At 47.0% G+C, this 24,747-nt stretch overlaps 1 protein-coding gene across 6 annotated transcripts in view; it reads left to right on the forward strand.

Moving 5' to 3' along the window:
* Positions 1-24,747, forward strand: part of CCDC91 (coiled-coil domain containing 91) — a 496,853-nt gene that overhangs the window by 396,962 nt on the left and 75,144 nt on the right. Inside the window, exon 14 of one of the 6 annotated variants that reach the window (XM_039911225.1) lies at positions 17,392-17,517. The exons of 4 other annotated variants lie outside the window; for them this stretch is intronic. In XM_039911225.1, the coding sequence (XP_039767159.1) occupies positions 17,392-17,427 (36 nt within the window). In that variant the 3' untranslated portion in view covers positions 17,428-17,517. Of the gene's footprint in view, positions 1-17,087; positions 17,184-17,391; positions 17,518-24,747 lie in introns of those variants that run through there. One more of the 6 variants, XM_039911227.1, reaches the window with a different exon arrangement.

The raw sequence follows: 24,747 nt of genomic DNA on the forward strand, positions 1-24,747 counted from the left end.
CTCACTGTGTGCAGAGCACATCACTCAACATTTGGGAGAGTGTCCTAGGGAAGGGTTGATGGACAAAATCTCTGGATTCAAAGGGGTTTGTAGTTTAGAGGCAGAGACAGATATTTGAAGTACATTACAGATAGGGGAAATGACAAAGTGTAAGGAGATATATATATATATAAATAAAATGATAATGTTGGTATTTGTTAAGCGCTTACTATGTGCAGAGCACTGTTCTAAGCGCTGGGGTAGACCCAGGGGAATCAGGTTGTCCCACGTGGGGCTCACAGTCTTAATCCCCATTTTACAGATGAGGTAACTGAGGCACAGAGAAGTGAAGTGACTTGCCCACAGTCACCCAGCTGACGAGTGGCGGAGCCGGGATTCGAACCCATGACCTCTGACTCCAAAGCCCGTGCTCTTTCCACTGAGCTGCTTTTATATACGTATATATATATATATATATATATATACGTAAGTGCTGGGTGACCGAGGGTGGGGTGGATATCAGAAGATTAAGATGGAAAAATCCGAGCGCTTAGACGATACCGAGTTGAGGATGGGTAGGGAGAACGAGGGCTTAGGGAACGCTTAAGCTCGTCGTGGGCAGGGAATGTGTCAGTTTATTATGCTCTACCGGACACAGTGCTCTGCACACAGTCTTGTCTTGTGTTGTGCTGTCGAGTCGTCTCCGACCCACAGCGACACCAGGGACACGTCTCTCCCAGGACGCCCCACTCTCCATCTGCAATCGTTTTGGTAGTGGATCCACGGAGATTTCTTGGTCCTAACCCGGAGGTTGTTGACCATTGCCTTCTTCCGTGCAATCATCTTGGGTTTCCGCCCTCGACTCTCTCCCGTCCCGCTGCTACCCGGGAGAGTTTTGAGTTGTAGCAGACGGCCTGCCGTTCGCCAGCGACCGGTCGAGCTAGGAATGGAACGGGCAGGCCTCCGCTTGACTCTCCCTCCCGTAGTCGAGACTGGTAGAGGACTGGAAACTCTCCATATGCCATCCTGAGAGGGGCCGCTCACAGACTGCACTTAATAAATGCAACTGACTGGAAGAGCGGTGATTTTAGGAGGGCTCGGAAGGTGGGGAGAATGGTGGTCTGTTTGATGTGAACGGGGAGGGAGTTCAAGGCCAGAAGAGGGATGTGGGCAAGGGATTGGTGGTGGGATAGAAAAGATTGAGATACAGACACTGGCATATACGAGTAATAGGTGCGGGGTGGGCTGTAGTAGGAGAACAGCAAAGTAAGGTAGGAGCGGGTTAAGCGGCTTAAAGTCGACGATGAGGAGTTTCTGGCCGACGCGGAGGTCCGGAACGACCACCGATAGAGGTTTCTGGAGAATGGGAAGTTGAGAACTGAAGGTTTTGTAGAAAAATGATCCGGGCAGCAGAGTGAAGTATAGACTGCAGTGGGGAGAGACAGGAGGCAGAGAGATCCACAAAGAAGCTGATGAAATAAGGTGGGAAAGGATAAGAGCTTGGAACGGCATAGGAGCAGTTTGGATGGAAGAAATGGCATAGTTTAGTGATGTTGTGTAGTTAAAACCGACAGGACTTGGTGACGGTGAATATGTGGGTTGAATGAGAGAGATCAGTTGAGGAAAATAATATCATGGTTATGGGCTTGAGAAACAGGGAGGAGACATGGATGGTGATGTTGTCTTCAATGACAGGAAAGACAAGGACAGGGTTTGGGTGAGAAGATGAGGAGTTCTGTTTGGGACATATTTTCTTTGAGGTTTTGGTGGGACGTTCAAGGAGAGATATCCTGAAGGCCGAAGGAAGTGTAGTGAAGGAGAGACGTCGGTCTGCATGGAGATGGCAGTTGAAGCCTTCAAAGAGAGTGAGTTCTCTCATGGAGCGGGTGAAGATGGGGAGCAGGAGGGGACCCAGACGTGAGCCTTGAGGGGCTCCCACATCTAGAAGAGGAATCTGTGATAGAGACTAAATACGAGCAGCCAGAAGAAGATCGAAAGAGGGATAGGGGAGAGAGGGAATTTAGTTCAATAGAGTGGGCACTGTTGTGGATGTGTGAGTCGAGAGAGGATGTCAAAGAGGAGAACGAGGAGAAGGCAGCGTCAGTAAAACCGAGGTTAAGTAATGTTTCTGGAAGAAGGGGGTGGTCCACTTTCGAAGGCAGCAGAGCGGTCAAAGAGAGGCCATCTACTTGTTTTGTTGTCTGTCTCCCCCTTCTAGACTGTGAGCCCGTTGTTGGATAGGGATTGTCTCTATCTGTTGCCGAATTGTACTTTCCAAGCACTCAGTACGGTGCTCTGCACACAGTAAGCACTCCGTAAATACGATTGGATGAATAAATGAATGACTTTGCCACGAAGGAAGTCATTAGCGATCTTAGAGAAGGCCTGCCTTTTCCATGGGGCGAAAGGGATGAAAGCCAGATTGCATGGGGTTGAGGAGACAGTTGAAGGAAAGGAAGTGAAGGTATGGACCGTAGGCAACTCCCTAAAGGAGTTTTGAAAGGAATGGTAGGAGGGCGGTGGGATGGTAACTGGAGGTTGTCGTTGGGTCAGAGACGGGCTTTTTTACGAGAGGAAGATACATGGACAAGTTTGAAAGCAGTGAGGAAGGAACCATTGGAAAGCAAACAGGGAGGGGAGAGAGGAGGGGGCAAGAGTTTGGATGAGGTCAGAGATGCAGGTGGAGGGAATAGAATATGAGAGAAGGTGAGATATCTCTTGAAATCTGCTGGGAAGGATGGGATTGTTGAAAAGAGGTCAGGAGGATGAAGGGACTGGAGGAAAGCAAGGGAGTTTGGAGGAGATTTTAGGGAGGTGGTTAGAAAACCGATGGTTTCAATTTTATCAACAGAGTATAACCAGGTCACTGGGGCAAGCGATGGAGAGATAGGGAGACAGGGCAAAGGGAGTTAAAAGTCTGAAACAGCTGGCACAATCAGTGGGCGTGGGGTGAGGGGGTAAATGAAGACAAGGAAATGTTATTCCTCGGTGGAGGAAAAGGCAGGGTTAAAGCGGGTGAGGAGGAGTTGAAGTTGGATGAGGTTGGCTTGTTGTTTGGATTTCTTCCAGCAGCGCTCCGCAGCTCTTCCACCGGGGAGGAGGAGGTTGGTATGGAGATGATCCAGGGTGTCGGTCAATGGTGCAAGATCAGCGGAGGGATAGGGGAAGGAGGGCATTGAGTTCAGTAGAGTGAGTGGTGTGGTGTGTGTGGATTTGCGATTAGAGAAACTGGGAAGGAGACGAAATGGAGCAAGATGGCTTTGGGAAATCGGAAGGTTTCAAAACATTGAAATGATGATGGTGACGCTCGTGGTATTCGTCAAGCTCTTACGACGTGCCAGTCACCGTACTAAGCGCTAGGGTGGATATAAGCGAATCGGGTTGGACGCAGTCCCTGTCCCACATGGGGCTGTCTCAATCCCCATTTTCCAGATGAAGGAACTGAGGCCCAGAGGAGTGAAGGGACTTACCAAAGGTCACAGAGCAGACAAGTGGCGGAGCGGGATTAGAATCCATAACCTTCTGACTCCCAGGCCCGGGCTCTAGCCACTACACCATGATTGGAAGTCTCTAAGGGGGAATTAGGACCGATCTGCAGGGAAGAGGTATGTGGGAAAGGAGGTATGTCAGGAGGTTTTTGGTCGGAGAGTGGAATTTCCAAGTTGATGAGGTTGAGGTTGAAGATTGTACGGAGAGGAGAGGTGACAAATCCAGCGCGTGACCTGATTAGTGAGTGGGTGCAGTGGCATGGAGCAGGAAGTCGGTGGTAGTGAGTTGAATAGTGAGACGGAGCATTATTATTAACCTCATTAACCAGAGATGAATATGGTTCATTCATTCATTAATCATATTTATTGAGCGCTTATTGTGTGCAGAGCACTGTACTAAACGCATAGAAAGTACCATTCGGCAACCAATAGAGACAATCCCTCCTCAACAACAGGCTCCCAGTCTTCTCTAACATTTTCAGGGAGTATTCTAGAGTTCGTGAATCCGTTATTTACCTGTTTGTGAAATAGCTGAAATAATCTGATAGGTTTTTCTCTTTGCAAAATGAGTTTCGAACTGTGGTTCAGTAGGTTCGATAGGGAGAAAATGCCTGGTTACTAACCTTTTACTTCCAAGAATAAAGTCTTGGAAAGGAGATAAAGTTCTTCTCACCTGAATTAAAATAACAGTTAAACATTTAGGTAATGAAGATCTTGTCTATAGGGACCGAGCAAATACAGCATTCTGAAGTACCAATAAAGCATTACCGGCAGCACATTGAATAGTTTAGCGTTTCACTCATGGACACGGACTCGTGGGAAGTGTGGCCTAGCGGGAAGGGTACAGGTCTGGGAGTCAGAGATTCTGGGTTCTAATCCCGGCCCTGCCGCTTACCTGCTGTGTGACCTCTGGGAAGTCGCTTACCCTTTTTGTGCCTCAGTTCCCTCATCTGCAAAATGGGGATTCGCAACCTGTTTCTCCTCCTACTTAGACCATGGGCCCCATGTGGTACCTTTCATTCCGTAGTATTTATTGAGCGCTCACTATGTGCAGAGCACTCTACTCCATGGCTTAGAACGGCGTTTGGCATGTAGTAAGTGTTTAACAAATACCACAGTTATTTTTATTTTTAGGATTGTTTGAGGCGGTGTCTGTCCTTGTCTGATTAAGGTAGAATTTGGCCCAGTGGGTTTGAGCTGAACTTGGGTCCAGAAGGATTCGTCGGTGGTCAGTATTGAATGGCATCCTCTGTTTTGCATTCATTCAGGTCATTCAGTTGTATTTATTGAGTGCTTACTGTGTGCAGAGCACTGTACCAGATGCTTGGAATGTACAATTTTGCACCTGACTAAAGCTAGAAGAGGGGAAAATCAAGACTTTGCTCATCTAGGTAGAAGATTAAATAGGATGTAAAGTGAATTCTCACCCCTCCTTATCATCGATGATATCTACTGAGTACTTTCTATGTGTGGAACACTTTACTAAGCAGTTAGGAGAGTACAGTACAACAGAGTTGGCAGACGTATTCCCCGTCCACAATGAGCTTACAGTTTAGAATTCCCACGTGGCTTTATTGCTACTGCCAGGGGTAGAAGATTTGACCAAAAGAGATAAATGTATTGCCAGTTGGCTTCCCCATTAATTTAGCAACCACATTATATAATTCCTGTCAGAACCTTTTCCATCAGCACTCCCACCCTGAACCTTTCATGGATTTCTTGAGGGACTACCTCAATTGTAGAGCACAAAACCTGCATCAGGGTTAGTGAATTGGAAAACAATGTGTTCTGAAAAATCCTTATTTGCATCTTGACGCAAATGATAATTTTTAAATTTGTAAGAAATTATCCAGGTTGCTGGCCATGTAGATAAGTCCATAATGTGACGTGCCTGAGGTGAATTTGAGCATACCTTCTCTGATGTAAATATGTATTTTTTTACGAGAAGCAGCATGGACTAGTAAAGGGAGCCCAGGCCTGGAAGGCAGAAGGACCTGAGTTCTAATCATGGCTCTGCCACTTGTCTGCTGTGGGACCTCGGGCAAGCCACTTCATTACTCTGTGCCTCAGGTATCTCATCTATAAAGTGGGGATTAAAACCTACTCCCACTTATTTAGACTGTGAGACCCGTGGGGGACAGGGATTGTGTCCAAACTGATAAACTTGTTTCTACTACAGTGCGTAGAACAGTGCTTAACATGTAATAAGTGCTTAACAAATACCAATTTAAGAAAATGGGGATTAAGACGGTGAGCCCCTCGTGGAACAGGAACTGTGTCCAACTTGATTAGCTTGTATCTATCCCAGTACAATGCTTGATGTATAGTAAGCACTTAACAAAAACCATTTAAAAAAATTGTAAATTCAGTACCTAATGATGAATGGTTTTGAGACCAGAATTTGGTGAAGAAATTTAGTAATCTTGTCCATAATAAGAGTTGGAAAAAATTGAAAAAAAGTTGAAAAAAGAGCAATTTAATAGTTGAACTGATTCTTCATCAAATGAAATGCATTTTAAGGATGTATTGGAAAAACTGTTCACCTGAGAAAGGTGAGTGAATAATGGTAGAATAAAAGAAAGTATAATGTGCCATTTCATAAATATGCTGTAGTATATTAAATATGCATCGTCAATCAGTGGTATTTCGTCAGCATTTCCTGTGTGTAGAGTACTGTTCCAAGTCTTATCTTAGGCTGGTAAACTTGATTACCCTTAGGCTGGTGTGGAAATGCCTTCCAGAAATGGAGTTTTAAACATTTTTGGAACAGACCCCTATAGCCAATGCACATGAGTTTCAGATCCCAGTACAAAGCCAAAATTTATTCTTGCAGGAATTTAGGGAAAGATTTGTAGGATTTTTATTAACTAGAGATGAAAACGGTTCAATTCTCTGACCTTTACAATGAGAATTCTAGAGTTTGTGAAACTGTTATGAACATTTTTGTGAAATAACTAAAATAATTTGATAATCATTTTTCTTTGCAAAATGAGTTTTGTACAGTGGTTTAATAGGAAACCCGGTTATTTCCAGATCAGGATTCGATGTTGTTGGGTTTTTTAAAGAACATTTATGGTGGTCCATTTTCATTTGTAGAAAACAACAATTTTTAAACAATCCTTGGGATCCAACATCTTGTGAGCCATGACACGGACAAAAGAATCCAACCTTCAGGCATAAGTATACAAACAATCCTCATTTTTAGACAACTTTCTAAAAATGAAGATGTTTTATAATCTTTTATTCTAGAATTTATTTCAGAGGTTCAAGTCAATTTTTATGAAGAGGCTTGGGCCTGGAAGCTGTTCAGAGTAACTGGACATCATAAGAACCATAAGATAATAGTGAGAAAGACAAAAGTTTTCAACAAATTCATAAACTCCTATCCTCTGTAGGCAGAATTAGGGCAACTGGTCTCTGCTCATTCTCTTGAAAGATGGATTTCCTTTTGCACCAGGGAAGGAGGGTTTCCAGAACCAAAATTTTCCCTTCCTCTTTCCAATTTTTCAACTTGGACAATTGCTGGGTAATTTCAACTTCGAGACCTTTTGTCTGAGTTTTGGGTTTTTTTGCACCATAGCCTATCATTCTTATTGACAACATCCTACTCTTTAGGCATTTTTTTTAATACTTAGCAAATACAATTAGTTAAATGCACTTCAAAGTCTAGAGAATGATCGAAGAATCTATGATGCTCAAATCTGCCGGTCTTTGATCACCCCAAATATCGGGTGTCAAAATGGGTGTCAGGACCAGTGGACCAATAACTGCAATTTTGGTTTTTATATAGCATTAATGTAGTTTAAGGGTTTGACCTTGTGAAAGTCATTAGGCGTGAACATTCATGTGTGAAAGGGTACACATCTGCTAAATCAGCCCCTTTTTAATAACTTGACCAAAGCAGAATTTATGAGACAGGACTCCAAGTTAAGAACTGAAAGAACCATGTCCCTTTAAATCTACCAATAGAGGATTCCTTCCCTTAGCCTCCATCCCTGATCTCTCTCCTCTCCAGAGTGTCCCATTTCCTCCTGCCTTCAGGACATCTTTACTTAGATGTCCTTCCAACACCTCAGCGTGACTCAGTGGAAAGACCACGGGCTTGGGAGTCAGAGGTCATGGGTTCGAATGCCGGCTCTGCCACCTGGCAGCTGTGTGGCTGTGGGCAAGTCACTTCACTTCTCTGTGGCTCAGTTCCCTCATCTGTAAAATGGGGATGAAGACTGTGAGCCTCACCTGGGACAACGTGATTACCCTGTGTCTACCCCAGCGCTTAGAACAGCGCTCTGCACATAGTAAGCACTTAAATACCAACATTATTATTACTCCAACATAATGCGTCCAAAACAGAACTCCTTATCTTCCTTCCCAAACCCTGTCCTCCCCTTGCTTTGTCCCATCGCTGTAGACAGCACTACTCTCCTCCCTCCCTCAAAGCCCGTAACCTTGGCGTTAATCCTACGCTCATCTCTGTCATTCAACCCACATATTCACTGTCACCAAATCATTTAAGTTCAACCATCACAACGTAGCTAAAATCCATCCATCCCGCTACCGTGTTCATCCAAGCGCTCATCCTATCGCACCTTGATTACTCTATCAGCCTCCTCCTTCAGCTCCCTGTTTCTTGTCTCTCCCCACTCCGGGCCATACTTCCCTCTGCTGCCTGGATCATTTTTCTACAAAACCATTCAGTCCATGTTGCCCCACTCCTCAAGAACCTCCAGAGCTTGCCCATCCACCTCCTCATCGAACAGAAATGCCTTTCTATACGCTCTGAACCACTGATTCACCTTGCCCCCTCCTCTCCCGGATTTTCTCTTGCAACTCAGGCTACCACATTTCACTCCTCTAATTCCAGCCCACTCCAACTGTCTCATCTATCTCACCCCTCACCCTCACCCTGCCTCTTGCCTGGAATGCCCTCCCTCGTCATATCCAAAAGACCATCATTCGTCCCACTTTCAAAGCCTCATTCAAATCACATCACCTCCAAGAGGACTTCCCTGACTAAACCCTCATGTCCTCTTCTCCTACTCCCTTCTATGTCACCTTTGCATTTAGATTTGCTTCCTTTGCCCTCCCTCAGCCCCGTAGCACTTACGTCCTCATTCATTGTTTAGTTAGTTATATTGACGTTTGTCTCCTCTCATTCATTCATTCAATAGTATTTATTGAGCACTTACTATGTGCAGAGCACTGTACTAAGCGCTTGGAACGGACAAGTCGGCAACAGATAGAGACGGTCCCTGCCCTTTGACGGGCTTACGGTCTGATCGGGGGAGACGGGCAGACATGAACGATGGCGATAAACAGAGACGAGGGGAAGAACAGCTCATAAAAACAATGGCAGATAAATAGAATCAGGGTGATGTACATCTCATTAAACAAAATAAACAAAATAATTAGGGTGATGAAGATATATGCAGTCGAGCGGACGAGTACAGTGCTGAGGGGGTGGGACGGGAGAGGGGGAGGAAGAGAGGGAAAGGGGGGAGAAGAGGGTTTAGCTGCGGAGAGGTGAAGGGGGAGGTAGAGGGAGCAGAGGGAATAAAAGGGGGGGAGCTCAGTGTGGGAAGGCCTCTTGGAGAAGGTGAGCTTTAAGTAGGGATTTGAAGAGGGGAAGAGAATCGGATTGTCGGAGGTGAGGAGGGAGGGCGTTCCGGGACCGCGGGAGGACGCGGCCCGGGGGTCGACGGCGGGACGGACGAGACCGAGGGACGGCGAGGAGGTGGGCGGCGGAGGAGCGGAGCGTGCGGGGTGGGCGGTGGAAAGAGAGAAGGGAGGAGAGGTAGGAAGGGGCGAGGTGACGGAGAGCCTCGAAGCCTAGAGTGAGGAGTTTTTGTTTGGAGCGGAGGTCGATAGGCAACCACTGGAGGTGTTTGAGAAGGGGAGTGACAAGCCCAGAGCGTTTCTGCAGGAAGATGAGCCGGGCAGCGGAGTGAAGAATAGACCAGAGCGGGGCGAGCTTGTTGTGGGCAGGGAACATGATTACCAACTCCGTAATGAGTAAGCGCTCAATAGACTGTGAGCCCGTTGTTGAGCAGGGTTTGTCTCTATCTGTTGCCAAATTGTACATTCCAAGCACTTAGTACAGTGCTCTGCACACAGTCAGCGCTCAATAAATATGAATGAATGAATGAACACGATTGATTGACTGAACCTAATTTTGAAAGTTAGAAATGAAGAAATTCATTCAGATTTTTCCTGAATTTCTTGAAAAGTCTAAAGATTCTAATATAGTGGAGGAGTCTTCTGCCCATCCCTTTACTAATTCCATTCTTCACTGTCCCTGAGATTAGGTGAAAACTTCAAACAAGTGTTTTTTCTGACTTTGAGTCACAGAAATATGCAAGTGGACTTCTCTCTCATTGGCTCCAGATGTTTGAAGTTAGTGTGAATCACCGACTTAATAAAACTCAGTGTGTCACCCAAAACACTGAGCTGATGAATTTTGCAAATAATTGCAGAAATGTCATTAGTAATAGGGTAGGTAAACAGGCCTTAATCTGATGATAATAATAATAGTAATGGTACTTAACCTCCCTGTGCCTCAGTTCCCTCATCTGCAAAATGGGGATTAAGACTGTGAGCCTCACGTGGGACAACCTGACGACCCTGTATCTGCCCGAGTTTAGAACAGTGCTCTGCACATAGTAAGCGCTAACAAATACCAACATTATTATTTGTTAAGTGCTTACTATCTACTAGGCACTGTTTCGAACCCTGGGGTGGATACAGACAAATCAAGTCAGACACAGTCCCTGTCTTACATGGGGCTCACAGTCTCAATCCTCATTTTCCAGATGAGGGAACTGAGGTCCAGATGAAGTGACTTGCTCAAGCTCACACAGCAGACAAGTGGCGGAGCAGGGATTCGAACCCACAGCCTCCCGACTGCCAGGCCCTTGCTCTCTCCACTACGTCACGCCGATTGAGCTACAAATAAAACCTGTCACCTATAAATAATAGCTTTGTATGGGAGGAAACGCCTCCCTCACTAGATTGTAAGCGCCTCGTAGGTAGGGATTTTGTCAATCGATCAATTGATGTATTGAATACTCAGTGTGTGCAGAATACTGTACTAAGCACTTGGGAGAGTAAAATGCAACAGAGATGGTAAGGAACGTGCATTCCAGAGAGGGAGACAGACCTGGAAATAAATAAATGAATTTCCGATAAAAACGTAAGCGCGGTGGGGAAGGATGGGGGTTAATAACAAGTGCCCAAAGAGTGCAAATCCAAGTACGTAGGTGGCTTTAGAGGGAGAGGGAGAAGGTGAACTTAAGACGTAGTCGGGAAGTCCTCTTGGAAGAGGTGTGATTTTAATAAGGCTTTGAAGGTGGGGAGAGTGGTAGTCTGTCAGCTATGAAGGGTGAAGGAGTTCCAGGACGGAGGGAGAACATGGGCAAGGGGTCCACCGCTGTCCGCTGTGTGTCCTCGGGCAAGTCATTCAACTTCTCCGGGCCTCAGTTACCGCCTCTGTAAAATGGGGATGAGGACTGTGAGCCCCCTGTGGGACACGGACTGTGTCCAACCTGATGATCTTGTGCCTACCCCAGTGCTTAGAACAGTGCCCGGCACATAGTAAGTGATTAACAAATTCCAATTGAAAATACATAAATAAAATAATTAAAAAACGGCAAGGGTCGGTGGCAGGACCGACAAGATCAAGGTACAGAGAGCGGGTTGGTGCGGTAAGTACTCGATAAATATGATCGATTGACTGTGAATGTTAAAGAAGTCATTATCCCCTTTTTTCTCAAGAATAAACAAGCATTTATTCATTCAATAGTATTTATTGAGCGCTTACTATGTGCAGAGCACTGTACTAAGCGCTTGGGATGAACAAGTCGGCAACAGATAGAGACAGTCCCTGCCGTTTGACGGGCTTACAGTCTAATCGGGGGAGACGGACAGACGAGAACAATGGCACTAAACAGCGTCAAGGGGAAGAACATCTCGTAAAAACCGATGGCAACTAAATAGAATCAAGGCGATGTACAATTCATTAACAAAATAAATAGGGTGACGAAAATATATACAGTCGAGCGGACGGGTACGGTGCTGTGGGGATGGGAAGGGAGAGGTGGAGGAGCAGAGGGAAAAGGGGAAAATGAGGCTTTAGCTGCGGAGAGGTAAAGGGGGGATGGCAGAGGGAGTAGAGGGGGAAGAGGAGCTCGGTCTGGGAAGGCCTCTTGGAGGAGGTGATTTTTAAGTAAGGTTTTGAAGAGGGAAAGAGAATCAGTTTGGTGGAGGTGAGGAGGGAGGGCGTTCCAGGACCGCGGGAGGACGTGACCCGGGGGTCGACGGCGGGATAGGCGAGACCGAGGGACGGCGAGGAGGTGGGCGGCAGAGGAGCGGAGCGTGCGGGGTGGGCGGTAGAAAGAGAGAAGGGAGGAGAGGTAGGAAGGGGCAAGGTGATGGAGAGCCTTGAAGCCTAGAGTGAGGAGTTTTTGTTTGGAGCGGAGGTCGATAGGCAACCACTGGAGTTGTTTAAGAAGGGGAGTGACATGCCCAGATCGTTTCTGCAGGAAGATGAGCCGGGCAGCGGAGTGAAGAATAGACCGGAGCGGGGCGAGAGAGGAGGAAGGGAGGTCAGAGAGAAGGCTGACACAGTAGTCTAGCCGGGATATAACGAGAGCCCGTAATAGTAAGGTAGCCGTCTGGGTGGAGAGGAAAGGGCGGATCTTGGCGATATTGTAGAGGTGAAACCGGCAGGTCTCGGTAACGGATAGGATGTGTGGGGTGAACGAGAGGGACGAGTCAAGGATGACACCGAGATTGCGGGCCTGCGGGACGGGAAGGATGGTCGTGCCATCCACGGTGATGGAGAAGTCTGGGAGCGGACCGGGCTTGGGAGGGAAGATGAGGAGCTCAGTCTCGCTCATGTTGAGTTTTAGGTGGCGGGCAGACATCCAGGTGGAGACGTCCCGGAGGCGGGAGGAGATGCGAGCCTGAAGGGAGGGGGAGAGGACAGGGGCGGAGATGTAGATCTGCGTGTCATCTGCGTAGAGATGGTAGTCAAAGCCGTGAGAGCGAATGAGTTCACCGAGGGAGTGAGTGTAAATGGAGAACAGAAGAGGGCCGAGAACTGACCCTTGAGGAACTCCAACAGTTAAAGGATGGGAGGGGGAGGAGGCTCCAGCGTAGGAGACCGAGAATGATCGGCCAGAGAGGTAAGAGGAGAACCAGGAGAGGACAGAGTCCGTGAAGCCAAGGTGAGATAAGGTACGGAGGAGGAGGGGATGGTCGACAGTGTCAAAGGCAGCAGAGAGGTCAAGGAGGATCAGAATGGAGTAGGAGCCATCGGATTTGGCAAGAAGGAGGTCACGGGTGACCTTAGAGAGAGCGGTCTCGGTAGAGTGGAGGGGACGGAAGCCAGATTGGAGGGGGTCTAGGAGAGAATGGGAGTTAAGGAATTCTAGGCATCGATCGTAGACGACTCGTTCTAAGATTTTGGAAAGGAAGGGTAGTAGGGAGATAGGACGATAACTGGAGGGGGAAGTGGGGTCGAGAGCGGGTTTTTTTAGGATGGGGGAGACGTGGGCGTGTTTGAAGGCAGAGGGGAAGGAGCCCTTGGAGATTGAGTGGTTAAAAATAGAAGTTAAGGAAGGGAGGAGGGCAGGGGCGATGGTTTTAAGAAGGTGAGAGGGAATGGGGTCCGAGGCGCAGGCGGAGGGGGTGGCACTTGCGAGGAGGGAGGAGATCTCCTCTGAGGATACTGCAGGGAAGGATGGGAAAGTAGGGGAGGGGGTTGTTGGGGGGGGAGGGGAGAGGCGGAGGGGTGACTTTGGGGAGCTCAGACCTGATCGTGTTGATTTTCGTGAGGAAATAGGTGGCCAGATCATTAGGGGTGAGAGATGGGGGAGGGGGAGGAACAGGGGGCCTAAGGAGAGAGTTAAAGGTCCGGAACAATCGGCGGGGGTGACGGGCATGGGTGTCGATGAGGGAGGAGAAGAAGCTTTGCCTGGCGGAGGAGAGGGCAGAGTTAAGGCAGGAAAGGATAAATTTGAAGTGTGTGAGGTCGGCTCGGTGCTTGGACTTTCGCCAGCGGCGCTCGGCAGCTCGAGCATAGGAGCGTAGGAGGCGGACGGAGGAGGTGATCCGGGGCTGTGGGTTAGTGGCGCGAGAGCGGCGGAGGGAAAGGGGGGCGAGAGAGTCGAGATGAGTAGTGAGGGTGGAGTTGAGAGCGGAGACCTGATCGTCGAGAGTGGGAAGAGAGGACAGGGCGGCAAGGTGAGGCGAGATGCTATTGGAAAGACGGATGGGATCAAGGTTACTCTGGGAAGAATGCTCTTCTAAGCACCTAGAAGAGTAAAATTGAGTTAGTATCGATTTTTATGGCGTTATTTAGAGAAGCAGCTTGATTGATTCATTGATCGATTGGTCTCATGGACAGAGCACGGGCCTGGGAGTCGGAGAGACCTGTGTTCTAATCCCGCCGCTGCCCTTTGTCCGCTGTGTGACCTTGGGCATGCCACGTCCCTTCTCTGTGCCTCAGTTACCTCATATGTAAAATGAGGTTTAAATCGCACTCCCTCCTATTTAAACTGGGAGTCCCGTGTGGGACAGGGTCGGTGTCCAACCTGATTAACTTGTATTCAGTCCAGCACTTAAAAGAGTGCTTGGCACATCGTAAACGCTTAGCAAGTTCCATTATCATTATTAGTAATATTAATATTAGCAGTAGTTGTATTCATTCATTCATTCAATCATATTTATTGAGCGCTCATTGTGGGCAGAGCACTGTACTAAACGCTTGGAAAGTATAATTCAGCAACAAATAGAGAAAGTCCCTGCCCACCACGGGACTCACAGTCTTGGATTAGGAGACATAAATAAATAAATGGTGGCATTTGTTAAGCACTTACTATGTGTAAAGCACCGTTCTAAGCGCTGGGGTAGATACAGGGTCATCAGGTTGTCCCACGTGGGGCTCACAGTTTTAATCCCCATTTTACAGATGAGGTAACTGAGGCCCAGAGAAGTGAAGTGACTTGCCCAAAGTCACACAGCTGGCAAGTGGCGGAGCCGGGATTCGAACCCATGAACTCTGACTCCCAAGCCCGCGCTCTTTCCACTGTACCACGCTGCTTCTCTGACATCCCTCCTGCCCTCAAAAAGCTTACAGTCTAAAGACAGAAATAGACAAGCTAGCGTCCTTTCCTTCAAGGTGCCCTGAAATTTATATCCATCGAAAAATGTTCTCCCTCTGAGACCGTTTGCTAGAAAGTGCAGAGCGTCAACTTTAAAAATGAATGTATTTGCAAGATAGTTTATTTGTGAGCTGAATTCATCTACAGCTCTTTATAGTCAGATTTCCGGTGGGTTTAATGTGTGCAGACCACTGTACTAAGCGCTTGGGAGAGTACAGTCTAACACTAAAACAGACACATTCCCTGCCCTTAGGAAGTTTCAAAAGTTACAGTATTTCAGTCGTTACTCATAGAGGACTCTGCATTCTCCTCTCTCTGGGGCTCTAGGGTCTTTCCCGCTTTGGATGAGAGCTAAGATTTCTACCTCCTGTTGTGCAGCTCCAGGCAGCAAGGCATAGTGGGGGCCCGGGAGTCGGAAGGTCATGGGTTCTAATTCACTCAATAGTATTTATTGAGCACTTACTATGGGCAGAGCACTGTACTAAGCGCTTGGAATGTACAGATCGCTAACAGATAGAGACCGTCCCTGCCCAACGATGGGCTTACGGTCTAATAGGGGGAGACAGACAAAAACAGTAGCAATAAATAGAATCAAGAATCTAATCCCGGCTCCGCCGCTTATCATCTGCTGTGTGACCTTGGGCAAATCACTTCACTTCTTCCTGCCTCAGATACCTCATCTGTAAAGTGGGGATTGAGACTTTGAACCCCACATGAGACGGGGACTGTGTCCAACCTGATTTGCTTGCATCCACCCCAGTGCTTAAAACAGTGCCTGACACATTGTAACCACTTAACAAATAGCATTATCATTATTATTATTATTATTATTAAAATGTCACATATATGGCATTCATACCATACCATTTATTGAATAGTATTTATTGAGCGCTTACTATGTGCAGAGCACTGTACTAAGCACTTGGAATGTATAATTCGGCCACAGATAGAGACAGTCCCTGCCCACTGATGGGTTTACAGTCTAATCACTTGTCGGCTGTGTGACCGTGGGCAAGTCACTTAACTTCTCTGTGCCTCAGTTCCCTCATCTGTAAAATGGGGATTAAGACTGTGAGCCCCACGTGGGACAACCTGATTCCCCTATGTCTACCCCAGCGCTTAGAACAGTGCTCGGCACATAGTAAGCGCTTAACAAATACCAACATTATTATTATTATTAATCGGGGGAGACGGACAAAAACGGTAGCAATAAATAGAATCAAGGGGACGTACATTTCACTAACAAAATAAATAGGGTAATAAAAATATATACAAATGAGCAGATGAGTACAGTGCAGGGGAAGGGAGAGGGGGAGGAGCAGAAGGAAAGAGGGGGGGAAAGGGGGCTTAGCTGAGAGGAGGTGAGGGTGGGCAGAGGGGCAGCAGAGGGAGCAGAGGGAAAAGGGGAAGCTCATTGTGGGAAGGCCTCTCGGAGGAGGTGAGCTCTCAGTAGGGCTTTGAAGAGGGGAAGAGAATCAGATTGTCGGAGGTGAGGAGGGAGGGCGTTCCGGGACCGCGGGAGGACGCGGCTCGGGGGTCGACGGCGGGACGGGCGAGAACGGGGGCCGGCGAGGAGGCGGGCGGCGGAGGAGCGGAGCGTGCGGGGTGGGCGGTGGAAAGAGAGAAGGGAGGAGAGGTAGGAAGGGGCGAGGTGATGGAGAGCCTCTAAGCCCAGAGTGAGAAGTTTTTGTTTCGTGCGGAGGTCGATAGGCAACCGCTGGAGGTTTTTAAGAAGGGGAGTGACAGGCCCAGAGCATTTCTGCAAGAAGATGAGCCGGGCGGCGGACTGAAGAATGGACCGGAGCGGGGCGAGAGAGGAGGAAGGGAGATCAGAGAGCAGGCTGACACAATAATCCAGCCGGGATATTATGAGAGCCTGTACCGGTAAGATAGCCGTTTGGGTGGAGAGGAAAAATACCACATAACAATGAATAATAATAATAATATATGGCATTGCCATAAAAATTATGCTCTTACATTTTGACTAAATAGGAGAACGGAACGCAATTTGTTGCATTACAGGAAGATTTACAATCACTTTTATTGCTTCAAACTCTAGGTCATCAAAATCAGACAAATGGTTGCAGTGTGTCCTAGTGGAAAGAGCACAGGCCTGGAAGTGGGCAAGTCACGTTACTTCTCTGTGCCTCAGTTCCCTCATCTATAAAATGGGGATGAAGATCATGAGCCCCATGTGGGATATGGACTGTGTCCGACCTGATTACCTTGTATCTACCCCAGTACCTAGTACAGTGCCTGGCACATAAGAAGCGCTTAACAGATACCATAACAAGGGAGAGATCCTCCTTTTCTCTAGGTTTCGAGTTTTAGTCTTTGAAATCTGTCCCAAGGGCTCATTTTAAACAGTTCAAGTCCCTGAGAAGCTATTTCAGAAAATAAGTGGAGTGTCATATTTATCTCTAGTTGCGGTATTATTTATTATGCCTATTGTCATATGCAGTATTAGTTACGACGTGCCACGGGATGGATTGATTTTGGAAAAAGCAGGAGAGAAAAGACCACATCCTTTGACACATCCCCAGGGAGGAAGTATTTGTGGTTTTTAAGATCCTATGACCCTTGGATTTGAAGGAGAGGTTCCCGACTCATCCCACAAACCGAGACCATTCTAAGCGACCTGGCTCTGAGGGTGGATACACAAATCATATCACATCTAACGATGAATAAGCTGCTCACACCCAGGGAGTGATTCTTAAAAAAGAAAATCCCATCCAAATGTCATAAAATATGATTTTTCTCTCAAGAAGCAGAAGAGAACCTCCCCGCCCCTTGGAGAGTGACTTTTACACGAAGAGGCATCTTCGCATTTTGTGAACTTTGAGAGCTCGGTGGGAGGACGGATGGAGTCAGGAACTGGTCTCTCTTTCCAAGCCGCCCTCTGAGGAAGGAAACTGATCTATGTTGTCTGGGCGTCCTCAAACCTGTGATTCAGAGAGGACCGACTCTCCAGACAATCCGTATACTCTTCACCTTCCTAGACAAATAATCCTTTTGGATTGGAGTCGGACTAATCAGTGGGAAGACATCAAAATTATGAAACAACAACCCAGTAACAGCTCTTATGAACTCTTCCCGAGGAACAATGACAATACAAATATCATTCCCCTTGAAAGCAGATTAAAACAATCTTCTCTGAATCGTCAGTGATCATTTATAGTATATTAATATCTAATATGTATATTAATTCTTAATATCGATAAATTTCATCCTAATTATTGTTTTATTAATTCACTCATTTCTTCATGAAGTTATAAATTCCACAAAGAAAAGCAGTGCCCCAACTATAAATTCAGTAACAGTCAGTAAAAATAATTTTGCCAATCAAATGGCCAAAAAACAAGGTTTGAACATGGTTCAAAAATAATGTATTAGCTTCCTGGACTCTAAGTTCTTTGAACGCAGAGATTGTGTCTACCAACTCTATTGCACTGTAGTCTCTCAAGTGCTTAATACTGTACTCTGCACACAGTAAGTGCTCAAGAAATATGCTTTACTGATGGATTACAGAGTGCTATAATAATAATTATTGTGGTATTTGTTAAGCACTTACTATGTTCCAGGCACTGTACTAAGCTCTGGGTAGATACAAGGCAATCGGGTTGGACACAGGTCCTGTCAGAAATGGAGCTCACAGTCTCCATCTCCATTTTACAGATGAGGAAACAGACTCAGAGAAGTGAAGTGACTTCTCCAAGGTCACACAGGAGACAAGTGGCAGAGCCGGGATTAGAATCCAGAGTCGTCAGACTCCCAGGCCCGTGCTATATCCACTAAGCCCATGCTGCTTCCCTTTACTAATGGCTTGGAAGAGTATAGAACAACAAAGTGGGTAGTTATGGTCCCCTTCCCCAAGAAGCTTACAGACTAGAGTAGCCTAGACTACGTTTATGAGTGCACAGGCCCAGAATGTGTCAAATACGAAGAGAACACTCGATAAATACCACTGACTGATTGATAGATGAATATTTTTGAAATAACTCTGGACATGGAGACATACCTGGAGTATAGAGGGTGATAACCCAGTTTACCTGTGGGAACTGAAGTATTCAATTTCTCAGAAAATAAGGCCCACTGAATGTATTCCTCTTTTGTTTGTCTAAAACAAATAAGTTGCAAGACATTACAGAAATACCGGGAAGCACAGTTCATGGAATTCTGCTATCTCTCTCCGGTCATGGAAGCCTTTTTAATTTTGGTACTTCCTAGCAATCAACAACAGATCTGAAGCCCTTCGGGGGCTTAAAATGTACTCTGTGACCTATTGGGAAAAGCACGGGCCTGGGAGTCAGAGGACATGGGTTCCATCCCGTCTCCACCACTTGTCTGTTGTGTGACCTCGGTCAAGTCCCTTCACATCTCTGTGCATCAGTTACCTCATCTGTAAAATGGGGATTAAGACTTTGAGCCTCTGGTGGACAGGGATTGGGTCCAACGTAGTTATCTGCTTTCTACCCCAGTGCTTAGAAGAGTGGTCGGCCCATAGTAAGCACTTAACAAATACCACAATTATTATAATTATCTTTACTCCCGTCTCCTATGTGCACCAGAGAATCAGTGTTCCATAAAATGGCTCACTGTGGGCAGGGAATAGGTCTGCTAACTCCTTATATTGTATTCTCCTAAGTGCTTACAGTGCTCTGCACACAGAAAGCGCTCAATAAATGCAATTGAATGATGGAAGAGAGACTGGTCTTTCCTACAGGTTGAGGTAATTCTCAGATTCTGGAAATGACAGAAGGCCTTAGCCTCGTGTGCCCGGAGACTATGGAAAGAGGGAGAGTCCGTGGTCAGGGTGTCAGGAGGTTGGTAGCGGTATGCCACAGGGCATAGGAGAGCATGCCAAAAAGCTTCTTCCACAAATCATCACTATTTCCAACCAGATTAAGCTCCTCTGGTCACTCTTGAGAGAGGGCGGAGGCAAAACAAAATCGCTGCTTCCTTAGCGGAAAAATAGAGGGAAATGATGATGATGATGATGATAACAGTAATCGTTATAATAATATATGTTAACCCCTTTCTCTGTGCCCAGCACTGGCCAAAAAGCATTTCCCAGACACCACCGCTCTTCCAAATCAGGTTAAGCTCCTCGCAAAGCAAATTCCCTACTTCCTGAGTGGAAACTTAGAGGGAAATGAAGATGATGATGATGATGATAATAGTTGTAATAATTCGTATTAAGGACTCACACTGTGCCAAGAACTGGAGTAGATCCAAGATAATCAGGTCAGATGCAGTCCTGTACCCACAGTCTAAGGTGGGGTGGGAGAATCAGTATTAGGTCCCCATTTTAAGGCTGAATCAATCAATTGAAATTTATTGAGTGCTTATTGTCTTCCAAGCACGATATAACAGAGTTGGTAGGTACGTCCACTACCCAGAAAGAGCTTACAGTCCAGAAGGGGAGTCACAGATTAAAATAAAATACGGATATGAATATAAGTGCTGAGGGGCCGAGGGTGGGGTGAGTAAAGGATACGATCCAGGTTCAAGGGCAGAGCACAGAAGGGAGAAGGAGTAGAGAAAATGAGGGTGTCGTTGGGATAGGCCTCTTGGAGAACAGATGCTTTTAGTAGGGCTTTGGGAGTGGGGAGAGTTAGCGTGGCTCAGTGGAAAGAGCCTGGGCTTCGGAGTCAGAGGTCATGGGTTCGACTCCCGGCTCTGCCGCTTGTCAGCTGTGTGACTGTGGGCGAGTCACTTCGCTTCTCTGTGCCTCGGTTACCTCATCTGTCAAATGGTGATTAACCGTGAACCTCACGTGGAACAACCCGATGACCCCGTGTCTACCCCAGCGCTTAGAACGGCGCTCTGCACATAGTAAGCGCTTAACAAATACCAACATTATTATTATTATACCGTTGGCTTTTTTAGGCGGAGGGAGTTCCACGTCAGAGGCAGGATGTGGGCAAGGTATCAGTGGCAAGATGACAGATGAAATCGAGGTACAGGTTGGTGTTAGAAGAGCCGAGTGAACGTGATGGGTTGTAGTGGGAAATCAGTGAGGTAAAATAGAAGGGACGAAGGTGATTGAGTCCTTTAAAGCCAATGGTAAGGAGTTTTGTTTGCGGTGGAGGTGGATGGGCAACCAACCACTAAAGGTTCTCGAGGCTTAGGAATACATGGATTGGATGGTTTTGTCGAAAAATGATCCAGGCAGCAGAGTGAAGTTGAGACCGGAATGGGGAGAGAGAGGCGGCTGAGAGGTCAGGAAGGAGGCTGATGTAATAATAATAACAATAATAATAATAATAATGTTGGTATTTGTTAAGCGCTTACTATGTGCAGAGGACTTTTCTGAGCGCTGGGGGATACAAGGTGATCAGGTTGTCCCACATGGGGCTCAGAGTTTTAATCCTTATTTTACAGATGAGGTAACTGAAGCACAGAGAAGTTAAGTGAATTGCCCAAAGCCACACAGGTGGCAAGCGGCAGAGCTGGGATAAGAACCCATGACCTCTGACTCCCAAGCCCGGGCTCTTTCCACTGAGCCACGCTGCTTCTAATAATAATAATGTCGGTGAGCCACGTGAGGCTCGCAGTTAATCCCCATTTTACAGATGCAGTAACTGAGGCACAGAGAAGTGAAGTGACTCGCCCACAGTCACACAGCTGACAAGTGGCAGAGCCGGGAGTCGAACCCATGACCCCCGACTCCGAATCCCCGGCTTTTTCCACTGAGCCACGCTGCTTCCTCCTGACCTAATAGTCAGGGTAGGGTAGGATAAGGGCTTGGATCAACGTGGTAGCACTTTGGATGGAAAGGAAAGGGCGGATTTTAGCAGTGTTGTGAAGCTGGAACGGGAAAGGATTTGGTAATAGATTGAATATTTGGGTTGAATGAAAGAAATGAATCAAGGATAATGCCAAGATTATGGGCTTGGGAGACAGGGAGGAGAGGGAAGCTGCTCGTGGTGATAGGAAAGTCAGGGGGAGGACGGGGTTTGGGTGGGAAGATGAGGAATTCTGATTTGATCATGTTAAATTTGAGGCGTTGGCAGGAAATCCAAGTAGAGATGTCTTGAAAGCAGGAAGGGAAAGGATGGAGAAAGAATGAAGGAGCTAAGGCACAGACAAGTTAAGGCAAGTCCCAGGGTGGGAATAGAACCCAGGTCCGCTGACTACCGGACCCTGCCCTTTCCACTCGGCCTTCACTTTGCTAATCATCCATTCTTAAGATTTTCTCAAGCTTGCTTGCACTCTGCTAAACACTTGGGAAAGTACAGTGTAACAGAGTTTGTAGAAGTAAAATGATTAATAATAATCATCATAATTGTTAGGCACTTGCTAAGTGTCAGGCACTGTATCAGCTCCGGGGTGGATCCAAGCAAATTGGGCTGGAAACCCAGTCCCTGTCCCATGTGGGGCTCCCAGTCTCTAACCCCAGTCCTAACCCTCACATTCAGTCCGTCTCCAAATCCTCTCGGTTCGACCTTCGCAACATCGCTAAAATCCGCCCTTTCCTCTCCGTCCAAACGGGTACGACATTAATCCAGTCGCCCCTCGTATCCCACCTGGATTACTGTGCCAGCCTCCTTTCTGACCCCCCCAGCCTCCTGCCTTTCCCCCACTCCAGTCCATACTTCACTCTGCTGCTGGGATCATTTTTCTACATAAATGTTCGGGCCATGTTTCCCCTCTCCAGAACTTCCTGTGATTGTCCCTCCACCTCCGCGTCAAATAAAAACTCTTCACCGTTGTCTTTAAGGTCCTCAATCCCCTCGCCCCCTCTTACCTCACCTCGCTATTCTCCTCCTACAACCCAACCTACACACTTCACTCCTCTAATGCTAATCTCCTCACTGTACCTCGATCTTATCTATGTCGCTGCTGACCTCTTGCCCTCATCTCTGGCCTGGAATGCCCTCCCTCCTCAAATCCGATAGACAGTGATCCTCCCCCCCCCCGCCCAATTCGAAGCTTTATTGAAGGCCCAACTCCTCCAGGAGACCTTCCGTGACTAAGCCCACTTTTCCATTTCTCCAACTCCCTTCTTTGTCCCCCGATTCGCTCTCTCTCCCTTCCAACCCTACAGCGCTCATGTCCATATCTGTCATTTATTCTTTATGATTAATGTCTGTCTCCCCATCTAGACAGTAAGCTCATTCTGGACAGGAAATTTGTCTGTTTATTTTTATACTATACTCTTCCAAGTGCTTAGTGCAGTGCTCCGCACACAGTAAGCCCTCAATAAATACTACTGAATGAATGCATGAATGAATGAATGGAAGGAGAACAATTTTTGGAAAGTCCCTAATCTTCTCTGAGCCTCGGTTCCCTCATCTTCGAGATGAGGATTCAATACCTGTTCTCCCTTCTTCTTGATTGTAATAATGATAATGTTGGTATTTGTTAAGCGCTTACTAGGTGCAGAGCACTGTTCTAAGCACTGGGGTAGATACAGGGGAATCAGGTTGTCCCACGTGAGGCGCACAGTCTTCATCCCCATTTTACAGATGAGGTAACTGGGGCATAGAGAAGTGAAGTGACTTGCCCACAGTCACACAGCTGAAAAGTGGCAGATCCGGGATTCGAACCCATGACCTCTGACTCCCAAGCCCGTGCTCTTTCCACTGAGTCACGCTGCTTCTCTGAGTGATTGTGAGCCCCCTGTGGGACCTGATGACCCTGTGTCCACCCCAGTGCTTTGCACAGTGCTTGGCACACTGGTTGACCACAGGATGAACACCCCAAAGACCGAGAATAATCCTTCAACATTTATCTAGTCTGTAAACTTGTTTTGGGTAGGGATCCTACCTACCAACTCCGTTATATTGTACTCTCCCAAGTGCGTCGTACAGTGCTTTACACAGAGTGGGTGCTCAATAAACATGATCGCTTAATCAATGGAGCGGTCAGAACCTCATACTGGACTGTGTTCAAATTTACTGGCTGCATTTTTAATTAGATACGGGATAATTGAAAAAAGGGAGGCCAGAGATTCATGATGAAGGGGGAAAGGATTGGAAAATGATTCCATGGAGAGAGGATTAAAGGAGAAGGGAAGAAAAGAAGGAGGGAAATGAATTTAAAAGGTCAGGTGTGTTTGAGGGCAGCTTAAAGATACGATAAAATAAAGATATAATCATCTGTAGGGCAGAGCTTCTGCCAGGACTTAAGCAGTAGCACAACCAGCCCGACATGTCAAATTGTAAGCGATACGATAAAATGTTCATTTTATTAGAAGCTATTAAGATAACTAGACTGTAAGCTTTTTTATGTTATTTGTTAAGCCCTTACTATGTACCAGACACCGTACTGAGCACCGGGGAAGAGACGAGCTAACCAGGTTGGATAGAGTCCTTGTCCCATTTGAGACAGGATCTTAGTCCCTATTTTGCAGATGAGGTAACAGAGGCACCGAGAAGTTGCGACGTGCCAAAAGGTTGCACAGCACTGATTCTTTCAGTCATATTTATTGAGCGCTTACTGTTCGCAGAGCACTGTATTAAGCGTGTGGGAGAGTCCAACGCGACAATGAACGGAAACATTCCCTGCCCACAGTGAGTTTACGGTCTGGTGGGGATGGGGGAGACAATATAAATATATAAATTGCAGATCTGTACATAAGTGCTGTAGGGGTGGAAGCGGGGAAGAGCAAAGGGAGCGAGTCAGGCCGACGCAGAAGGGAGTGGGAGACGGGGGGCTTAGTCAGGGAGGTTCTCTTGGAGGAGATGGGTCCTCAGTAAGGCTTTGAAGGGGCGAGAGTCATCGTCTGGGGGATTTGAGGAGGGAGGGCGTTCCGGGCCAGAGGCAGGATGTGGTCGAGAGCTCAGCAGTGAGATAGACGAGATGGAGGCACGGTGAGAAAGTGAGCATTCGAGGAGCGAAATGTGCGGGCTCGGCGGTAATGGGAGAGGGGTGAGGTGAGATAGGAGGGGGCGAGGTAATCGAGCGCTCTAAAGTCACCGGGGAGGTGGGTTGGTGGCTCTACCACTAGTCTGCTGTGTGACCTTGGACAAGTCACTTAACTTCTCTGGGCCTCAGGTACCTCGTCAGTAAAAAATGGAGATTAAGACTATAAGCCAAAAGCAGGGCAGGGACTGTGTCCAACCTGGTTAACCTGTATCTGCTCCAACACTTAGTACAGTGCTTGGCTTAGTTTA

This window comes from Ornithorhynchus anatinus, chromosome 2 (assembly GCF_004115215.2).
Source record: "Ornithorhynchus anatinus isolate Pmale09 chromosome 2, mOrnAna1.pri.v4, whole genome shotgun sequence".
Taxonomy (NCBI): domain Eukaryota; kingdom Metazoa; phylum Chordata; class Mammalia; order Monotremata; family Ornithorhynchidae; genus Ornithorhynchus; species Ornithorhynchus anatinus.